The sequence below is a fragment of the Seriola aureovittata genome, chromosome 2 (genome assembly GCF_021018895.1).
Source record: "Seriola aureovittata isolate HTS-2021-v1 ecotype China chromosome 2, ASM2101889v1, whole genome shotgun sequence".
Taxonomy (NCBI): domain Eukaryota; kingdom Metazoa; phylum Chordata; class Actinopteri; order Carangiformes; family Carangidae; genus Seriola; species Seriola aureovittata.
Window position 1 is genome coordinate 22785980 of NC_079365.1, and position 15088 is coordinate 22801067.

General features: G+C 40.0%; 2 protein-coding genes across 3 annotated transcripts in view; both read left to right on the forward strand.

The window, feature by feature from the left end:
• Positions 1–105: 105 nt before the first annotated feature.
• rpl22 (ribosomal protein L22) lies at positions 106–4011 on the forward strand. Its single transcript, XM_056393297.1, has 4 exons — positions 106–189; positions 568–678; positions 1021–1145; positions 3827–4011. The coding sequence occupies exons 1-4, from the start codon at positions 178–180 to the stop codon at positions 3966–3968; spliced, it is 390 nt and encodes a 129-aa protein (XP_056249272.1). The 5' UTR covers positions 106–177; the 3' UTR covers positions 3969–4011.
• Positions 4012–4908: 897 nt separating this feature from the next.
• Positions 4909–15088, forward strand: part of chd5 (chromodomain helicase DNA binding protein 5) — a 39051-nt gene continuing 28871 nt past the window's right edge. Inside the window, exons 1-2 of one of the 2 annotated variants that reach the window (XM_056399197.1) lie at positions 4909–5438; positions 11827–11978. In XM_056399197.1, the coding sequence (XP_056255172.1) occupies positions 5372–5438; positions 11827–11978 (219 nt within the window). In that variant the 5' untranslated portion in view covers positions 4909–5371. The remainder of the gene's footprint in view (positions 5439–11826; positions 11979–15088) is intronic. The other variant, XM_056399207.1, reaches the window with a different exon arrangement.

A 15088-nucleotide genomic window follows, 5' to 3' on the forward strand; every position in this document is an offset into this window, starting at 1 on the left:
TTTAGCATTTACGCAGCTGAAGGGTTAGGTTTAATAGTGTAAATAGTTACCTTATAACAATTTCTTAATCGATTACAGAGAACTCGATGAGAAAGAAACGGTGCGATCGATTTTGCAGCCGGGTATTATAGTTCCTGCGCAACCTTTCCCCCTTCCTTTTTGCTGAATGTGTCAACCATGGCCCCGATTGTGAGTAGTGAAAAGATCAAATAAACTGCATAAAGGCAATATATTGTAGCTTGTCTTTCGCACTCGCGGAAGTGTATATAATCCGTGATTATAAATATATGAGTCAACGACAGTTTAAGCCTTTTATTTTGATTTGTTTACTGTGTCGGAGAACACCACGTTGGGCTAACTGTTAGTGCTAACGTTAGCTAGCAGCAGTTAACGTGAAAATTCTGTCGCAAAGTGTTGTTGGAAAAATAAAGTTTAGAGGCAACTTTCCACTCATGAGATCTCGACAGAATTGGAAAATTATTGAAATGCTTCCTTTTAGCTGTTTCGAAGTTAAACATGATGTGATGTATGTGGGGTTGACTAACCTTTATATTACGTATCTGCCAGAAAAAGCAGGTGGTCAAGAAGCAGGGTGGAAAAAGGAAGAAGCAGATCCTGAAGTTCACCCTGGACTGCACTCACCCTGTTGAAGATGGCATCATGGATGCAGCCAACTTTGTGAGTAGAGCAGTTCAGACATAAGTGACATATTGTTAAACAGTGTGCAGCAGCTGTTAGACTAAACCCCTGAGTGTCAAGCCCTGCTGTCAAATCAGTGGGATCAATCCCAAGTCATTGGAGATGATTTTCACAGTCAGTTAAACTGAAAGACGCAATAATCCGATGTGGTTTAGAATGGAAACTAACAACATATCAAACACTATCTCATCTTTCAGTTCTGGTTAGAAACGTATCTAACGTAACACCATTTCGTTTTGATATCCCCCTTTGTACTAACTCTGTACATGCTTATGAATACCAACTGTTGTGTGAGACTTGCTGTGTCCTCTGCCCCTACAGGAGCAGTTTCTCCAGGAGCGCATCAAGGTGAACGGCAAAGCTGGAAACCTCGGTGGTGGTGTGGTGTCCATTGAGAGGAGCAAGAGCAAAATTGCTGTGAACTCCGAAGTTCCCTTCTCAAAGAGGTACAAAATATAGTGCGACTCTTGTCTGTCATGTTTTACGAGTCGTTGGAAATTATCTTTTTGCTTATCACAGTCATGTACGAAATGCTAGATCACTCTATGCAGCGCCTTCTACCATAGACAAACAGATATGTCCAATTTGAAGAAATGTTTGTACAAGTTTCCCAGAGCAGCTAAGTAATCTATTTCACTTTTGTGTGTAAGAGGAGAATGCAATATCCCACTGAAAAATGTAATATCTAGGAGTGTGATTTTCATTTAATATTATTGGCATTTTGACAACAGTTAGGTAACAGACCACCTGACAAAATGAGAAGACACCAAATACAGCTTTATTTGATGTATTACAAATTATGGTGATACTCTGCCTGAAATGTCCTCTGAGTGCTCACCTTTGCGGACTAAAAATGAGGCTGTAAAATGTTTACGGTGTGCCATATAGCTATTCAACTGTCTGATGAGCACTTCTGAAGAAGCAGGCTGGCTGCTTGAATATTGTTCCTTAAATACAGGTAGTAACTGTTCTGAAGATGAGTAATGCATTGCGAGTCAGTGAATGGACCGATACTAATTATCAATGATCTGATGTGGTCAATGATATGGATACTGCTGGGATTTAATCCTGAAGCAGCTGGATAACGTGAACTGGCCACTACAGAACTCCTATCAGAGAGGACTAAGTCACCAGGTGGAGTTCAACTTCTTTACTTTGTTGTAAGGTGGTAATATAAATTCATAAGTTGCACACATTGATAGAAGTTTTATATTCCTGTCTTTTGTACAGGCAACCACCATAATGCAAAGAAACAAGATGCCTCCGGGATTTATAATGCGTAGCTTATGTAACTGACGTACTTTATTGGCATAGCTTGCAACCATACACAATATAATCCGCAACGTCTCTGTAACATGAGGATTTTACTTCAGAAACCCTGAAATAAGACTGTCAGTGTTGTATCTTCATTCATTCTGAAAATACTGAGTTTTTCGTAGTATGTAAAAGTTTCCGGTAGTGTCTTGTGGCGTTTCCAAATTAAAGGGCAGTTCAACCAAATATTCGTAGTCGTGTCTAGCCATGCAGCTTGTTTTGGATTTCCTTACATTTTTTTGTTGTTGTTGTTGTTGAGAAGTCTGCTGCGAAGAAGTCTGCTTATGTCATCAGCCCAATACAAGGGGATGGCAATGGCAATGGCACAAACATTAAAGATACTTTCACCAGGAACTACTTAAAAAGCACATGTATACGGAACATGCACTCTGTGGCCTCTTTATACACCTGTAAAATCTATTCCAATTCAGTACAACAGCTCTGCCATAAATTCTACCTTTCACCAAGTGTATAATGTCCAGTTTTTGTTCACATTTTTGAAATGTGAAATTCAATTAAATGTTTATTATTGAGGTCATAGTTAAATGTAGTGGTGTGCATTATATTTAAAGGTGTTTTTGCACCGGATTGTGCAGGCGTACCTAAAAGAATGGCCACTGAGTGTATTGAAGCATTTTTCACATCAGTCATTTTGACACAAAGTAGGAAAAAAAGAGGTCAAAATAATATCATTAACAATGGCTATGTTCTAATTAATAATAATAATAATAGTAATGATAATAATAATTAATAAACTTTATTTATATAGCACTTTTCAAAAACAAGTTTACAGAGTGCTTTGCAGACAGGAGAATATATAAAAACAAGAAGATGAACATACATGGGACAAACTACAATGACTAAATTAAAAGCCAATGTAAAACTAATTAAAAGCTAATCTATAAAAATAAGTCTTTAGTAGACATTTAAAAGCGGACATTGAGGTTGTTTATCTAATTTGCAGTGGGAGATTGTTCCAGAGTTTAGGACCCCCTGACGGCAAACGCCAAAACAATAGAGAAATATGATCATATTTTCTAGTTCTTGTGAGAACCCTGGCAGCAGTATTTTGGACAAGCTGGACTCATTCAATTGATTTCTGGGGCAGGCCAGCAGATAAGGATTTACAATAGTCTGATTGGCTGTAAACAAAGGCATGAATAAGGGTTTTAGTGTCCTGGAATTAAAGAAAAGATCTGATCCTAGCAATACTTCTAAGCTGACAGATGGAAATCTGCTATGTTGTGGAAATGAGAAGGAAAGTTTAGGTCAGACTCCAGAAATGCCTCTAGGTTTCTGCATTTGGAAATATTTATTTGCATAAACTCATTTCAAAAATTGAAAAATAAGTACATATATATATATTTTTCAATGAGATTGTGTTAAGAACACCACCACCAGAGGGTGTCTCTACCATTTTGATTATTAAATTGAGCACTTCATATGACCAGTGGAAAAGGTAACTAGGAGATGTTGGTATTAGTGTATTAGTGTATTAGTGTATCTTGTAATGTATTTAACCATAGTGTTAGCTGGATCTGTCATCAAATTACTAGATTTTAGTGACATACAGTATGCTATTTGTGCTTCAAATAATATTTTTTAAAAGAACACAGAATACGGAACACTTAAGTGCGTTTGAGGTCAAAACTAGATTAAACAATTCAATGTTTATTCAAACATAATTTAAGAAATGGCTAGATTTTGCAAACACCTGGGTGTAGGTTCTCAAGGAATATGTCCATGAAAATTACTTGCTAATTATACACTAAAAGGTTTATGCTGTTTGCCCCCATCCCCTCCTCTCTGTTAGGTACCTGAAGTATCTCACCAAGAAGTATCTGAAAAAGAACAACCTCAGGGACTGGTTGCGAGTTGTTGCCAACACCAAGGAGAGCTACGAGCTGCGCTACTTCCAGATCAACCAGGATGAGGAGGAGGAAGAGGAAGATTAAAACTAACACCACTTTTAATAAAAAATTTCTAAAGAGTAGAAAAGTTTGTCTTTTTTTTTTTTTACATTTTGAAAGAACATGCATACCAGAGCTATGAACATAACACTGTATGCTTTGCTCTGTTATATATATTTGATATTAATTTTTATAATTTAGATGCATAATTTAAACAAAAATCCAAATGAAGCGGTCATCTAGTGGTACTTTTAAACTATCCATAAAAAAAAATCCCATTTATTTTTGGTACTTTTATCTGAATTGGGAAGTCTGATGAGAAAATAATTTTATAATTCTTTTCCTTTTGTGCCCTTTGTGCAGAAATCCGCACCAGCAAACTAATTACATGAAAATAACAAGCAAATGTAGGCAAGTGCACTATGTTATTAGCCAAAAAGAGATGAACAAAACTATTACACTGGATATAAATAATAAATACACTTAAATAAATTAGGCACACTAAAACCACTGCAGCATGTGCAATGGTTGTGCACTTCCAGCTCTTGATTTGTATATTTTAATACATTGTAAGCGAAGCTGAAAGCCATACTCACTGTGGTGAGCTCTCTGTGGGGCATCCTGTGTTACAGCTGTGGTAACCTTGACAACAGTTAGACCACTGGCAGTCAGGACTCCTCTCAGCATGCAGTCATTACGCTGCACTTGTGTGGGGCTTTTTTGTCCGGAAAAAAAGGCGAAAGTTTGTAAAATGAAGAAACGAATATAGAGTCTGTTTATTTCCGCCTGATGTTTTAGATGTTGATGAAAGGTGAGAATGAGTCCAAAAAATATTAATTGGCATTAATACTTTCACTTGATAGGAAAAAAAGAGCAGTTTTTTCTCCCCTACAGACACACTTCATATTTAGAGTAAAGGTTACAGTGAATCGTGAGGCAGCTGTGCGAGAAACCAGCAGAAGTTTCTGTCTCAATTCTCTGGACTTCCAAAGGGAAACGGGCAGGCGACAGGCGCGGGAGAGTATCCGCCTATTAGCGGCACATGGCGATGCCGCACGGTGTGTTTTTTTGCACACTACTAGTTGAAGTGGTAACTAGGAGAGCATGACTAACTAGTTGTGGGTGAAATTATGGGATGCATCGTCATGGCAACAGACCAGACGTCACAATCTGGGCATGTGTGTTCCATTTTTGTCTTTCTTATTTTTCAGACTGGAAGACCTGGATAGAGATCAGTGGAAAAAAATAAATGATTTTTATTTAATTTTTTTTTACTCCTGGAGAGAGAGCCCGAGATTCACTGCGAAAAAAAAATTAAAAAAAAAAAAAATTAACTGAGCGACGAATACATTTCTTTTTGGGTGAAGAAAGAGACTGGGCTGCGGCGTCTGGAGGGTTAACTTTCAGTATTCTCAGCCTAAAAGGGGTTTGGGGGCTATGAGATAAAGATGCCGGGGTCGCTGAGTAATGAAGACGAGGGACAAGACGACATGGATTTTGAAGACGATATGCCAGGTGAGGGAAAGGGGGGAGGCGGGGTGTCCTTCAGATTATTTTGCGCCGCTACGCCTTGAATGCGGGGAAAAGGGCTTGTCCTGCGTTCCTTAGACCAGAGAGGAGGAGGAGGGGTGGGGTGCAATAAGCAGAGTCATGCTATTATGTTTTTTTTGCACGACCTAGTGTCTTTAAGGTGGGAACAGGTTTTTGGATTTGCCTCCGGCTGTCCTCACATCCAGCCTGATTTCGGGGCAAGATGAAAACCCTGCTGCATGGTTTCTGTGGGCTGTTTTTTTTTTCTTTCAGGGGCTGCATGCGTGTATAAGTGAATGGCTTTACCTGAAGTCCAAAGACACAAGTTTGAGTCAGAGAGCTGTTTAAAACGATGACAGTTGATTCGGTGCTGTGTCGGCCTGTGCTGTGATGATTTTTCTGTCCTTCTCAGTTAATGCGTGCATATGCTTTTAAGTAGAAATGGGCTACAGTGACAACATCCGTGTTCATCTTGTACAAGATGCGCTGCTGTTTCCACTTGTGATCAGGAGGCTGCTCCAACTTTCAATTTTTTCCAGCACTGCATGGCCGCAGAGGTGTGAAAGCCACGTGTAGGCTACAGTAAACAGTCTTTATCAAGTATTTAGCCTTGGTCTTGAGCGCTGTTGATGGCCATGGTTGGGTTACCACCATTCCTTCCATCTCTAACCCACATTCTTGACATGCAGCTCATTGAGTTCACATGGTGGCTTCACACAAGCCAAATCTGGGCAGTATTTCTTCTGGCTGGAAAATGAATCTGTCAGTCACTCTGGCAATGAACCAGCTGTAGTGCATATGTAATTTTCTTTCTTCAGAAATGAAGATTCTTTAATTAATGACCTGTAGATACAAGAGGGTACTTGCCAAATTATGGCCAATCTGTTTTCACTTGGGTAATAAGTTTGTCAGACTTTCTGGCAGGTGTCCCGGCACCCAGTGATTTTCTGTACCTGGTGAAACAGATAACACACCTGAGTAGTTTGGGGAATCCCGGTCATAGTGTCATGTTGTCTAAATGATGTTTTCCTAATAGTATAAAATGAAAAATTTCATGACTGCTGCATGATGGCTTTTGCTCCTCTAGATGAACTAGTGGTGGGATTAGATGTGGGCCACAGCTGTCATGCCTATATGACACATACTTAAACTGCAAACTGGGATGTCTGTCATGTGCAGCCAGGAGCCAGTTTAATCAAAATCTATATCTGCCTCAGTCCTCTGGACTCTGTCCAACGTGTTAGTGGCTGAGGTGCCCCACTGTTGCACTTGTGCTAGGCAGAAATGCACACAGAAAATGCAGGCACACTGCATCATGTCACTTTGTCCAGTGCAGCCAATAGATTGACATATTTACATTTTTTTAATTTTTTTTTTATCTACCCCTGCAGCTCGCTCAGGGCATTAGCTTATTTGATGCTTTGATGTCAAGGGCAAGACTTAAAAGATGCTGCTCTGCCCTCTATTTCACTTTCGCATCACAATGTGGAAAAGTTTCCTGGTTATAACCAAATATTTAGTAAGAAGTTGTGCAGGAGTGTGACAATTAAACGCAGTGATAGCCTGAAATGATGCACTGTTAGAATACGTAAGAGAGAAAGTGTCCCAATTCTTCAAAATGAAGATGCTTTATGGTTCGGGATACAGTAATAAGTAATACAGTGCAATGCTACAAGGTAAAATATTGTGACAAAATGATTAAAAAGCCTTTGCCAAATCACATTGGCTTGGTTTGGTCACATGACGCCTTAGCAGTGGTTTACTGCCTCTGAACTGAATGACTAATTGTCATATGGTGGAGTTGCCATGGTGCATTTTTTACTCATTATTCCTGCTTTTTTTCAAGGTCTTGAACCTTTAAAGCTGATATACTTTGCTTCACATATATATTAATTGCAGTATAGTTTATATCATGGGTACATCATTATTTATTATTTCTAAAATCAAATATATATGTGATTTTCTATTGAAGGGACAGGTTTTCAAAAATGCCTTTGCCTGTCACATATGGACTGAGCGTGGTGGATTCAGTGTTATTTGTGACAATGCTTTGCATATAAAACCAACCAATATTTTTTTCTTTATATATATATATATTATATATATATATATATATATATATATATATGTATACAAACAATATTTTTGATAAGCCATTTATACTTGCAAGTTCCTATGTGAAGGTGTGCAGCAGAGAGGGAAAAAGACAGACAAAGAGAGGGGAAGGGGAGAAACAGAGAGAAGTGTTGAGCAGTTGAGGCATCATCTGTGACTGCCAGCCATAGCCCGAGGGAGAACACAAGCACTGATGCGTGTCCCCAATAACCCAGGGGGTTGGTTAAACATGTATGAGGAAGGAAGGGTGCAATTGATTATGGCAGGTGAGTGAAAATATGTGAGTAGTAATCCGATTTTAAAAATCCAAAACATTCTCATGTGTCAGTTAAAATTGCTTTATGTGCGCCTTGATATAATTTTGTATTTGTATATCTTTGACTGTAATCATATCAATGGAACTCAATTTATGGTGAAGGGTGAATGCAATAAAAATCAGATGCAATGATTTATATTTATTTGCCTTGATGAAGATTTTTGATGATAAATTAAGATATCCACGCTGCTCTGACAATATGCAAATCTGTTGTTATTCTGCTGATACAGGGAGCAGTTTTCAGGACAGTTTACGACCTCCGTCACCAAACATCAAAGTGACGGACAAGGTCAAGAATCCAGATCAGATTTATCCCGGCATCAAGATGCTTCCATGCAATTAAAATGCAAAAATGTAGAAGCACATCCTCGGGGAACTTCAGACCCCTGAATGTTATCCTATCACAGCTTTTATTTGCTGTGGCACATAAAGTGTCCTAATTCCCTTTGTTTCACTCTGGGTGCTTACACTGTCACAGATTGTTCCATTGTGTTTTCTGTTTTAATTGTTTTGTTCTTCCCTAAAATTGAAAGATTATAATGGGCTTTTGTGTGCCTACAAATGTTATCCCCAATTGGAAAGGGGTCTATTTTTGGATCCCTCACTGTGAAAGTTGACACCATTTTTTCCTGCTGCGCGTGCACATAGCCTTAGCACGAAAGATGCCATTTCTGTTTAATATCTGCTTTGTATTGCACACATTATGATCTTGTGCATACATTGTCTATAATAGATATGATTTTAATGATGTAATTTGGGCTCTATCCTTCAATCACTTTGATGATTACATTTTCTAATAATAGTCTATGGGTATCTTGGTCCGAAGGCGTTTGAGGCCTGAACTATGAGCACTTAATCAGTGAAGAAAGGAAACCCTTTGGCTCTGTCTTGCCTCCTTTGTGGCAAGCAATGCTGGGCAACATTAAGTGGGTATTTCCACACAGGGGCCAACAGACAAAGGGCTAATGTGCTTTCCAGTAAACTCTAGCTTCCTCACTTGGGAGTTGCTCATGAATCTCCCTTCTAATGGGTCAGTCCGATGGCCAAGCCCTTGCAGGAAGGTCAGAACTGTGTCTGTGCCATCCGTCCACACTTTACAGACGGCCTGTTTGCCAAGTGGAGCTTTGGTCCTCTTTCTAACGGAATCTGGTGCCAGACCTCTCTGTGCCACATGACTGAGCGACCCCCACCCCCCTTCCAACACCTGGCACAGCCTGGTTCACTCACCAAGCAGAAAGATTATCTTTCCCCTGATGGCTTTCCCATTGGGGACTTCACAGACCATTTACTAGAGGCAAGGTTAGGATTATAAGGCAATGCAGGTTTAAAGACAGACATGTTTTTTTTTTCTCAGTCAATTGCATTGCTATCACACCCTCTTATAAATAAGATCCATTACTGACAGACCATTTGTTTAATATTTTTGTTGTATTTTTTTTTTCACAGTGATGCTTTCAAACTAAACACTAATGTCAGCAAGCTAACATGCTGGCAATGAAAATGCTAACATGCTGAAATTTAGCCGATCTATTTACCATTTACATCATCTTAGTTTAGCGTGTTACCATGACAACATTTGCTAACGAGCATAATCGGCCCTTTACCTGCGGAAGACAGAAGTTTTGATTGAAATGAATTTTTGGCCTGATTAGGGGATCATTGAGTCATTACAATTTATATTAGGGAGACATGAATGTCTCTGTAAAATTTCTGATCAATCCATCCAATAGTTGTTGGAAGTTTTCACCCAAAACTACAAATGTCAACCGCATGGTAGCACTAGAGCAGACGTCAGAGGATCACCAAAGTGAGCAGAATACAACATCTGAGAACCCTGAAAGTCTGTGCAAAATTTTGTGCCAATCCATCCAGTACAGAAGTGGCAGACAGACCAACCTTGCCAGTCACGCTACTATCATTGCTAAAAAAGGAATCAGTCAAGTCTGTTCAAATTGAATTAGGTGCATGTAATCGAACTTTTAAACCTTACATCAGTAATGCAGCTTCATCACTGTCAAGATTGAGTTATTTATTGTACAGGAAGCAGCGCAAGGGACACACAGTCCGGCTTCATCTGGCGTGTGTAATCAGTGATGTGTGGTCAACCTGTCAGTCGTAGTTCACTCAAAGAGAGAAAGGCTGCAGAGTGATGGGCTGTGTGCTTTCTGTAATCCATCTCCAGCATCTGATCCGTGTCATCATCTGTGCGTCTAAAAGAGATGTAAAGCTCGCTGTGTTGCCATCATAACTTGCCTGGCAGGCGGCTAACATACATCTGAGACGTAAAAGAGCTCCCTGTTTGAGATGCGTAATACATAAACTCAAGGCTCTATTGAGAAAGAGAGAAATAAAGAGAGGAGAGAAGCATCTGTGCTGGAGGTAGAGAGAAAGAACGAGCAGGCAAAGCAAAAATCCCAAATAGATAGATAGATAGATAGATAGATAGATAGATAGATATAGATAGATAGATAGATAGATAGATAGATAGATAACTAGCATGGTCAAATTTTAAAGTAATTGGTACCAGTTATAAATGTTGTCAGTCACAGCTTTATTATAAAAAAAATTTGGGCATAAAAAGCACAAGTTACCCCCAATTAGCATTAAAGAAGGGGTGACACATTTCATCTGGTGGACAGAAAAAAACACAATGAGCCTGCCAGTGCCACCGATTAAAGCTTTGAAGTCACTGATCTGTTCTATACTGTGTGTGTGTGTGTGTGTGTGTGTGTGTGTGTGTGTGTGTGTGTCTGTGTGTGTCTGTGTGTGCGTGGGATACCTCCTGCTAGCTTTGCTAAATAGAGGATAAGTGGTTGGTGAGGTTTGTGTGTCTACTACACAGGAATCCCTCCTCCCCAATCTCTCACTCCAGCTACCCAGGGGAGTGGTAGACTGCAGGGCGAGTGTTGGCTGATTGACTCTGATACATGTGCTGCATATTTCATGCCCTCCAGTCTGTCTGTGTGAGACGCAGAGCGCAAGGGAGACACGCAGATATATAGACTGAAAGAGACACAAAGACAGTTGGAGACACAGTGGGAGAACGAGATCAGGTCAACCTTTACGGGGCGGTTGCATCCTGTGTGTATTTCTCCACGTGTCTCTTTATAGTGATGTATTGTTTGGGACTGTCTCTCTCCCTTACTTACTCCTCTGTGACCCACTGTGGCATCAGTAAAGTCTGCTGCGCTCAGCAGTCAGCACGTTTGTACACAGCAGCTTTGAGACAGTGCAGCTGACAAACAGCAGCAGGTCGCTTTAGTCCCAGCAAGCATTAAAGGCAGAAGTTATGCTCAGTATACCTCAGTGGTCCTCCAGGGATATCCCATTTAGCAGCAGGGCAGGCACTCCATCTATTTGCGCTTTGACGGATAAAGTTGATCCACACTCAATGATGTGTGATTATGAGGTTTATTTTGCCAAGTGCTCCTGTTGGCCTGACACCGATTCATCATTTTTATTTTCAAAAACTGACTTTTCACTTTGCTGTCTTTTCACTGTGTACAAGGCTGATAACTAATGATTCATTTAATTATCGTTTAAGCTTTCTTTTTTTTTTTTTATCCTTTTTGATTCCAAATTTTGACTATTAAATGTCAGAAAATTGTGAAAAAAAACCTTTACAATTTCCCAAACACAAAGTTATTTCTTCACATTCCTTGATTTGTTTAATCAACAGACCCAGATATATTCATTTTACAATGTTATAAAACTGAGAAAAGACACACCTTCACATTTCAGATGCTGGAACCAGTAAATGTTTAAAATTTTTCTTTAATAAACGACTTTAATCAATTAATCAGTTATGAAAATTGTTGTCAATTAATTTCCTTGCTGTAAAGTTGACAAACTTCCAGATGTACAGTATCATCTTAAGTACTCTGTGCACAGTGTACTACATTATGTGCCTAAGGAGATATGTTTTTGTTTCTTTGTTTCCAGATGAGGATGACGAAGGTGAGCGCAACACTGTTCCCCTTACACCCCTCGACAGCTTTTTTTCTGATGATGACTCCCTCAAACAACAAAAGAAGAAGAAGCCCAAAAAGATGAAAGAGGGAAAAATGCCCAAAGTTAAGAAGAGGAAAAAGGAGGTAATGTGTAATTCTCACTCAACACCATCTGTCATGACCTTGGACACAACAGCTTGTCAGGCGTTTTGGCTCAAGCTGTCCTCCACATTCTCTGTTTCTCAACCCATCGCTCTTTTGATGTCTCTGCAATTGGATCAGAGGTGTGTTTTGGCTACTGGATTGCCTTTGTAATCTAAATGAGAGGCAGTGGACTGTCTCAGGCTTAGGGGAGGTTGGCAGCAGTGTCGCCGTCATTGCCAGTGTAAGCTGTGGGCACCAAGTGCCAGTTTAGAGTGTAGATTTGTGCCTGTGGTGCTGGTGCTGATGGCAGGGACTGTAGGTCAGAAGTCCACAGTCTGTGCCAAGCTAACAGTGGGAGTCTGAGCTGTGACAGAGCAGTTTTGACAGTAGAGTTTCTCCAGCCTTTAGTCTCCAAGGTTTAGACAACAGGTCAGACGTTTGAACTGCTCTCAGCATTAACACCAGTGTCTTTATTCAACCAGATTTGTTATGTTGGAATTACTAGCTGTTAAAGCTAGCCTTTTGTTGAACAGCAGCCACTGTGGTCACAAAGTGGCAATTATGGTATTACAGTGAATGCTAAAATGTAGTTTACAGTAGCACAAATAGAAAAGATTCAAACTGAGTCAGTAATGCCATTTATTCAGTCATTAAACTATAATATCCAACGTTACAACGTAACAATATAGCATTAGCTATTGTCAGGCTATAGCTGCAAAAACCCAAAGTTTATCGAATTTAGCATGAGTGTCTTTCATTCTGTCACACAGACTTGCTTTAAAGTTGCATTGCATTGATCTTATGTATCATTTCCTTATATAAAAAGAACCCTTTCCTTTAGATAATCTCTCACATGCACTTCCATTATTTGCCATGGTCTCAGGGCTGGGTCATTACAAGTTGCAAATGTGTTAATAAAAAATTGCGATTGTCATTAGAGGTCATTTTGAGTTGTTTTCCTGTCCACCTGAGGATCGTTATATATAATATTCATTGTCCTTTTAGTTCTGGTTTGGTCTCCATCAACTTCCGAAAAAACATCTGGCTCATTTGCTTCTAAATTCTCACCATATGTTTACCAGCTAGCTTTATGTTTGTCGTTTGGTGCGGGGCAGGTAGTCAAACAATGTGGAGCACAGAGTGGAGCCAGTTTGTGAATTAAATCAAATCCTGTCGGTAGTGCGTCAAACATCTTTCTCATCAACAAACACCGTTAGTGCAGGTGTTTGTTCTTTTACCGAATAGTTTACCATCAAGTTTGTGTAATACTGTTGCAATAGCAGATTCAACAGACCTCTCCACATCAGTGGCAGCCATCTTGGTTGTTAACAAAAATGCTTCAGCAGCGCTCCTCCGTCAGTCATTGTGTGATACATAGTTGTGACTAGCCCGACCCGTATCATGGTGGATGAAAATCTGTGTGAACAGGGGGGGGGAGCCCATCTGCAAGAGCAAATATAAATAAGCTCACTGATTGGTCTGGTTAGGGGAAGTACACTCCTAAACAAAATACTGAAACTGGTCACAGAATCTAACAGGTTAATTAAACACTGGAAAATCAAAACAATGACCTCGAAGTGGTTAAAAGCTCTGTAAAGCTAGAGAGAACTGCATTTTGAAAATAATAATCCGACCCCTTTCAGATTAAACATTGTCATTTGATCCACCATTAATATATAATATTGATTGGTGCAGCTTTGAGGGGAATCCGACTAAAAAGGCAGCATTGCATGAAGTTCACTCCCAATCTACGTTTTGCTCCAGAAAATGTGGCCAAACCCAGGAGCTATAATAATTATTTATTCAATGATTATAGGAATTCACCGTATTCCCAGTGTGTTTCCCGCCTGTGCTGGTGATGGCTTTAACAGTGTCAGTGACATAGCCAGGATGTTCCCCTCTGCTGGGTGGAGATGCCAGCAGTGCTGTGAGGAGCTTGGCTGGCCAGGCTGCCACCCGGCCCTTTGGCTGCTTGTGGTAAACACTGAGCTCTGGGTCTCACTGAGCTAATGAGGGGGGGACTCCCTCTGACACTCTCCTCTCTCACACACACAGACTCTGCTCTGTATTCTCCTCTTTCTTCCCTCTGCTCTCGTCTCACACGCATCACCTCACTTTGCCTTGATCGTGATGTTGCTGCTTTTGTTACTGCCAGCCTTTCTTTCTCTTTCTTTTTATTTCTTTCTTTCTTTCTTTCTTTCTTTCTTTCTTTCTTTCTTTCTTTCTTTCTTTCTTTCTTTCTTTCTTTCTTTCATTCTTCTCTTTCTATCTTTCTTTCTTTCTTTCTTTCTTTCTTTCTTTCTTTCTTTCTTTCTTTCTTTCTTTCTTTCTTTCTTTCTTTCTTTTCTCACTATTATTTCTTTCTTTCTTGCCCTCCCACTGAGGAACCTCCACTGCTGTAATTCACTTCCAATCACTCCCCAGAGGTTGGTGTCAGACAGGGGCCAAAAGTCAATTGGGGTCAGAGACTGTCAGTGGCACATCGCAGTCTCAGGTCACAGCTACTGGTGGCAAGAATTGGTACTTGCCTTCCTTTTCTCATCAGTGAAACAAAGCAACTGTGTAGACATGAAGGGGCATTCTGGCTCCTGTTCAACAAAAAAGATTACAGAAGGCACCTAATTTTATTTGAAAAAGAGGAGGCTGATGTTTGGCCACAATATAACCTCAAAACATGTTTTGCTGAAATACAGTCACTTTGAGATGAGCCTCTGTCTTGTTTTTATAAGTTCAATATCCTCTCTGGGATTGTGAGTCAACAGAGAGCTGTTGCTGATTTCTGGGGAAAAGAAGAGGCTGTTGTTGTAGCCTTTTTACAGCGGCATTTTTTTTCTCGTCGAACTAGATTTTATTGAATATCCAGTTCGTGGCTCATTTCATATTTTCTGTGGCATCCTCTGCAATCTCCCTGAGGCAGAGCCATTATGGGGAAGCATCTAATTTGATTACGTTATCAGCACTTATCTGATTTTCTTCCCTCTGACAGTAGAGACACCCTCTTTGTTGCTGCCAGTGTCCTCTTTGGTCCTATGATGTGTGTGTAACATTGAACTCTGGGCCACGGTGAGGTTGTTGCACAGTTCCACCTCGTCTTTGCAGTTGTTCTCAAC

Coding starts and splice junctions, on each gene's coding strand:
- rpl22 (XM_056393297.1), top strand. Junction 679..1,020: donor TCATGGATGCAGCCAACTTT/GTGAGTAGAGCA, acceptor CTGCCCCTACAG/GAGCAGTTTCTCCAGGAGCG. Junction 1,146..3,826: donor GAAGTTCCCTTCTCAAAGAG/GTACAAAATATA, acceptor CCTCTCTGTTAG/GTACCTGAAGTATCTCACCA.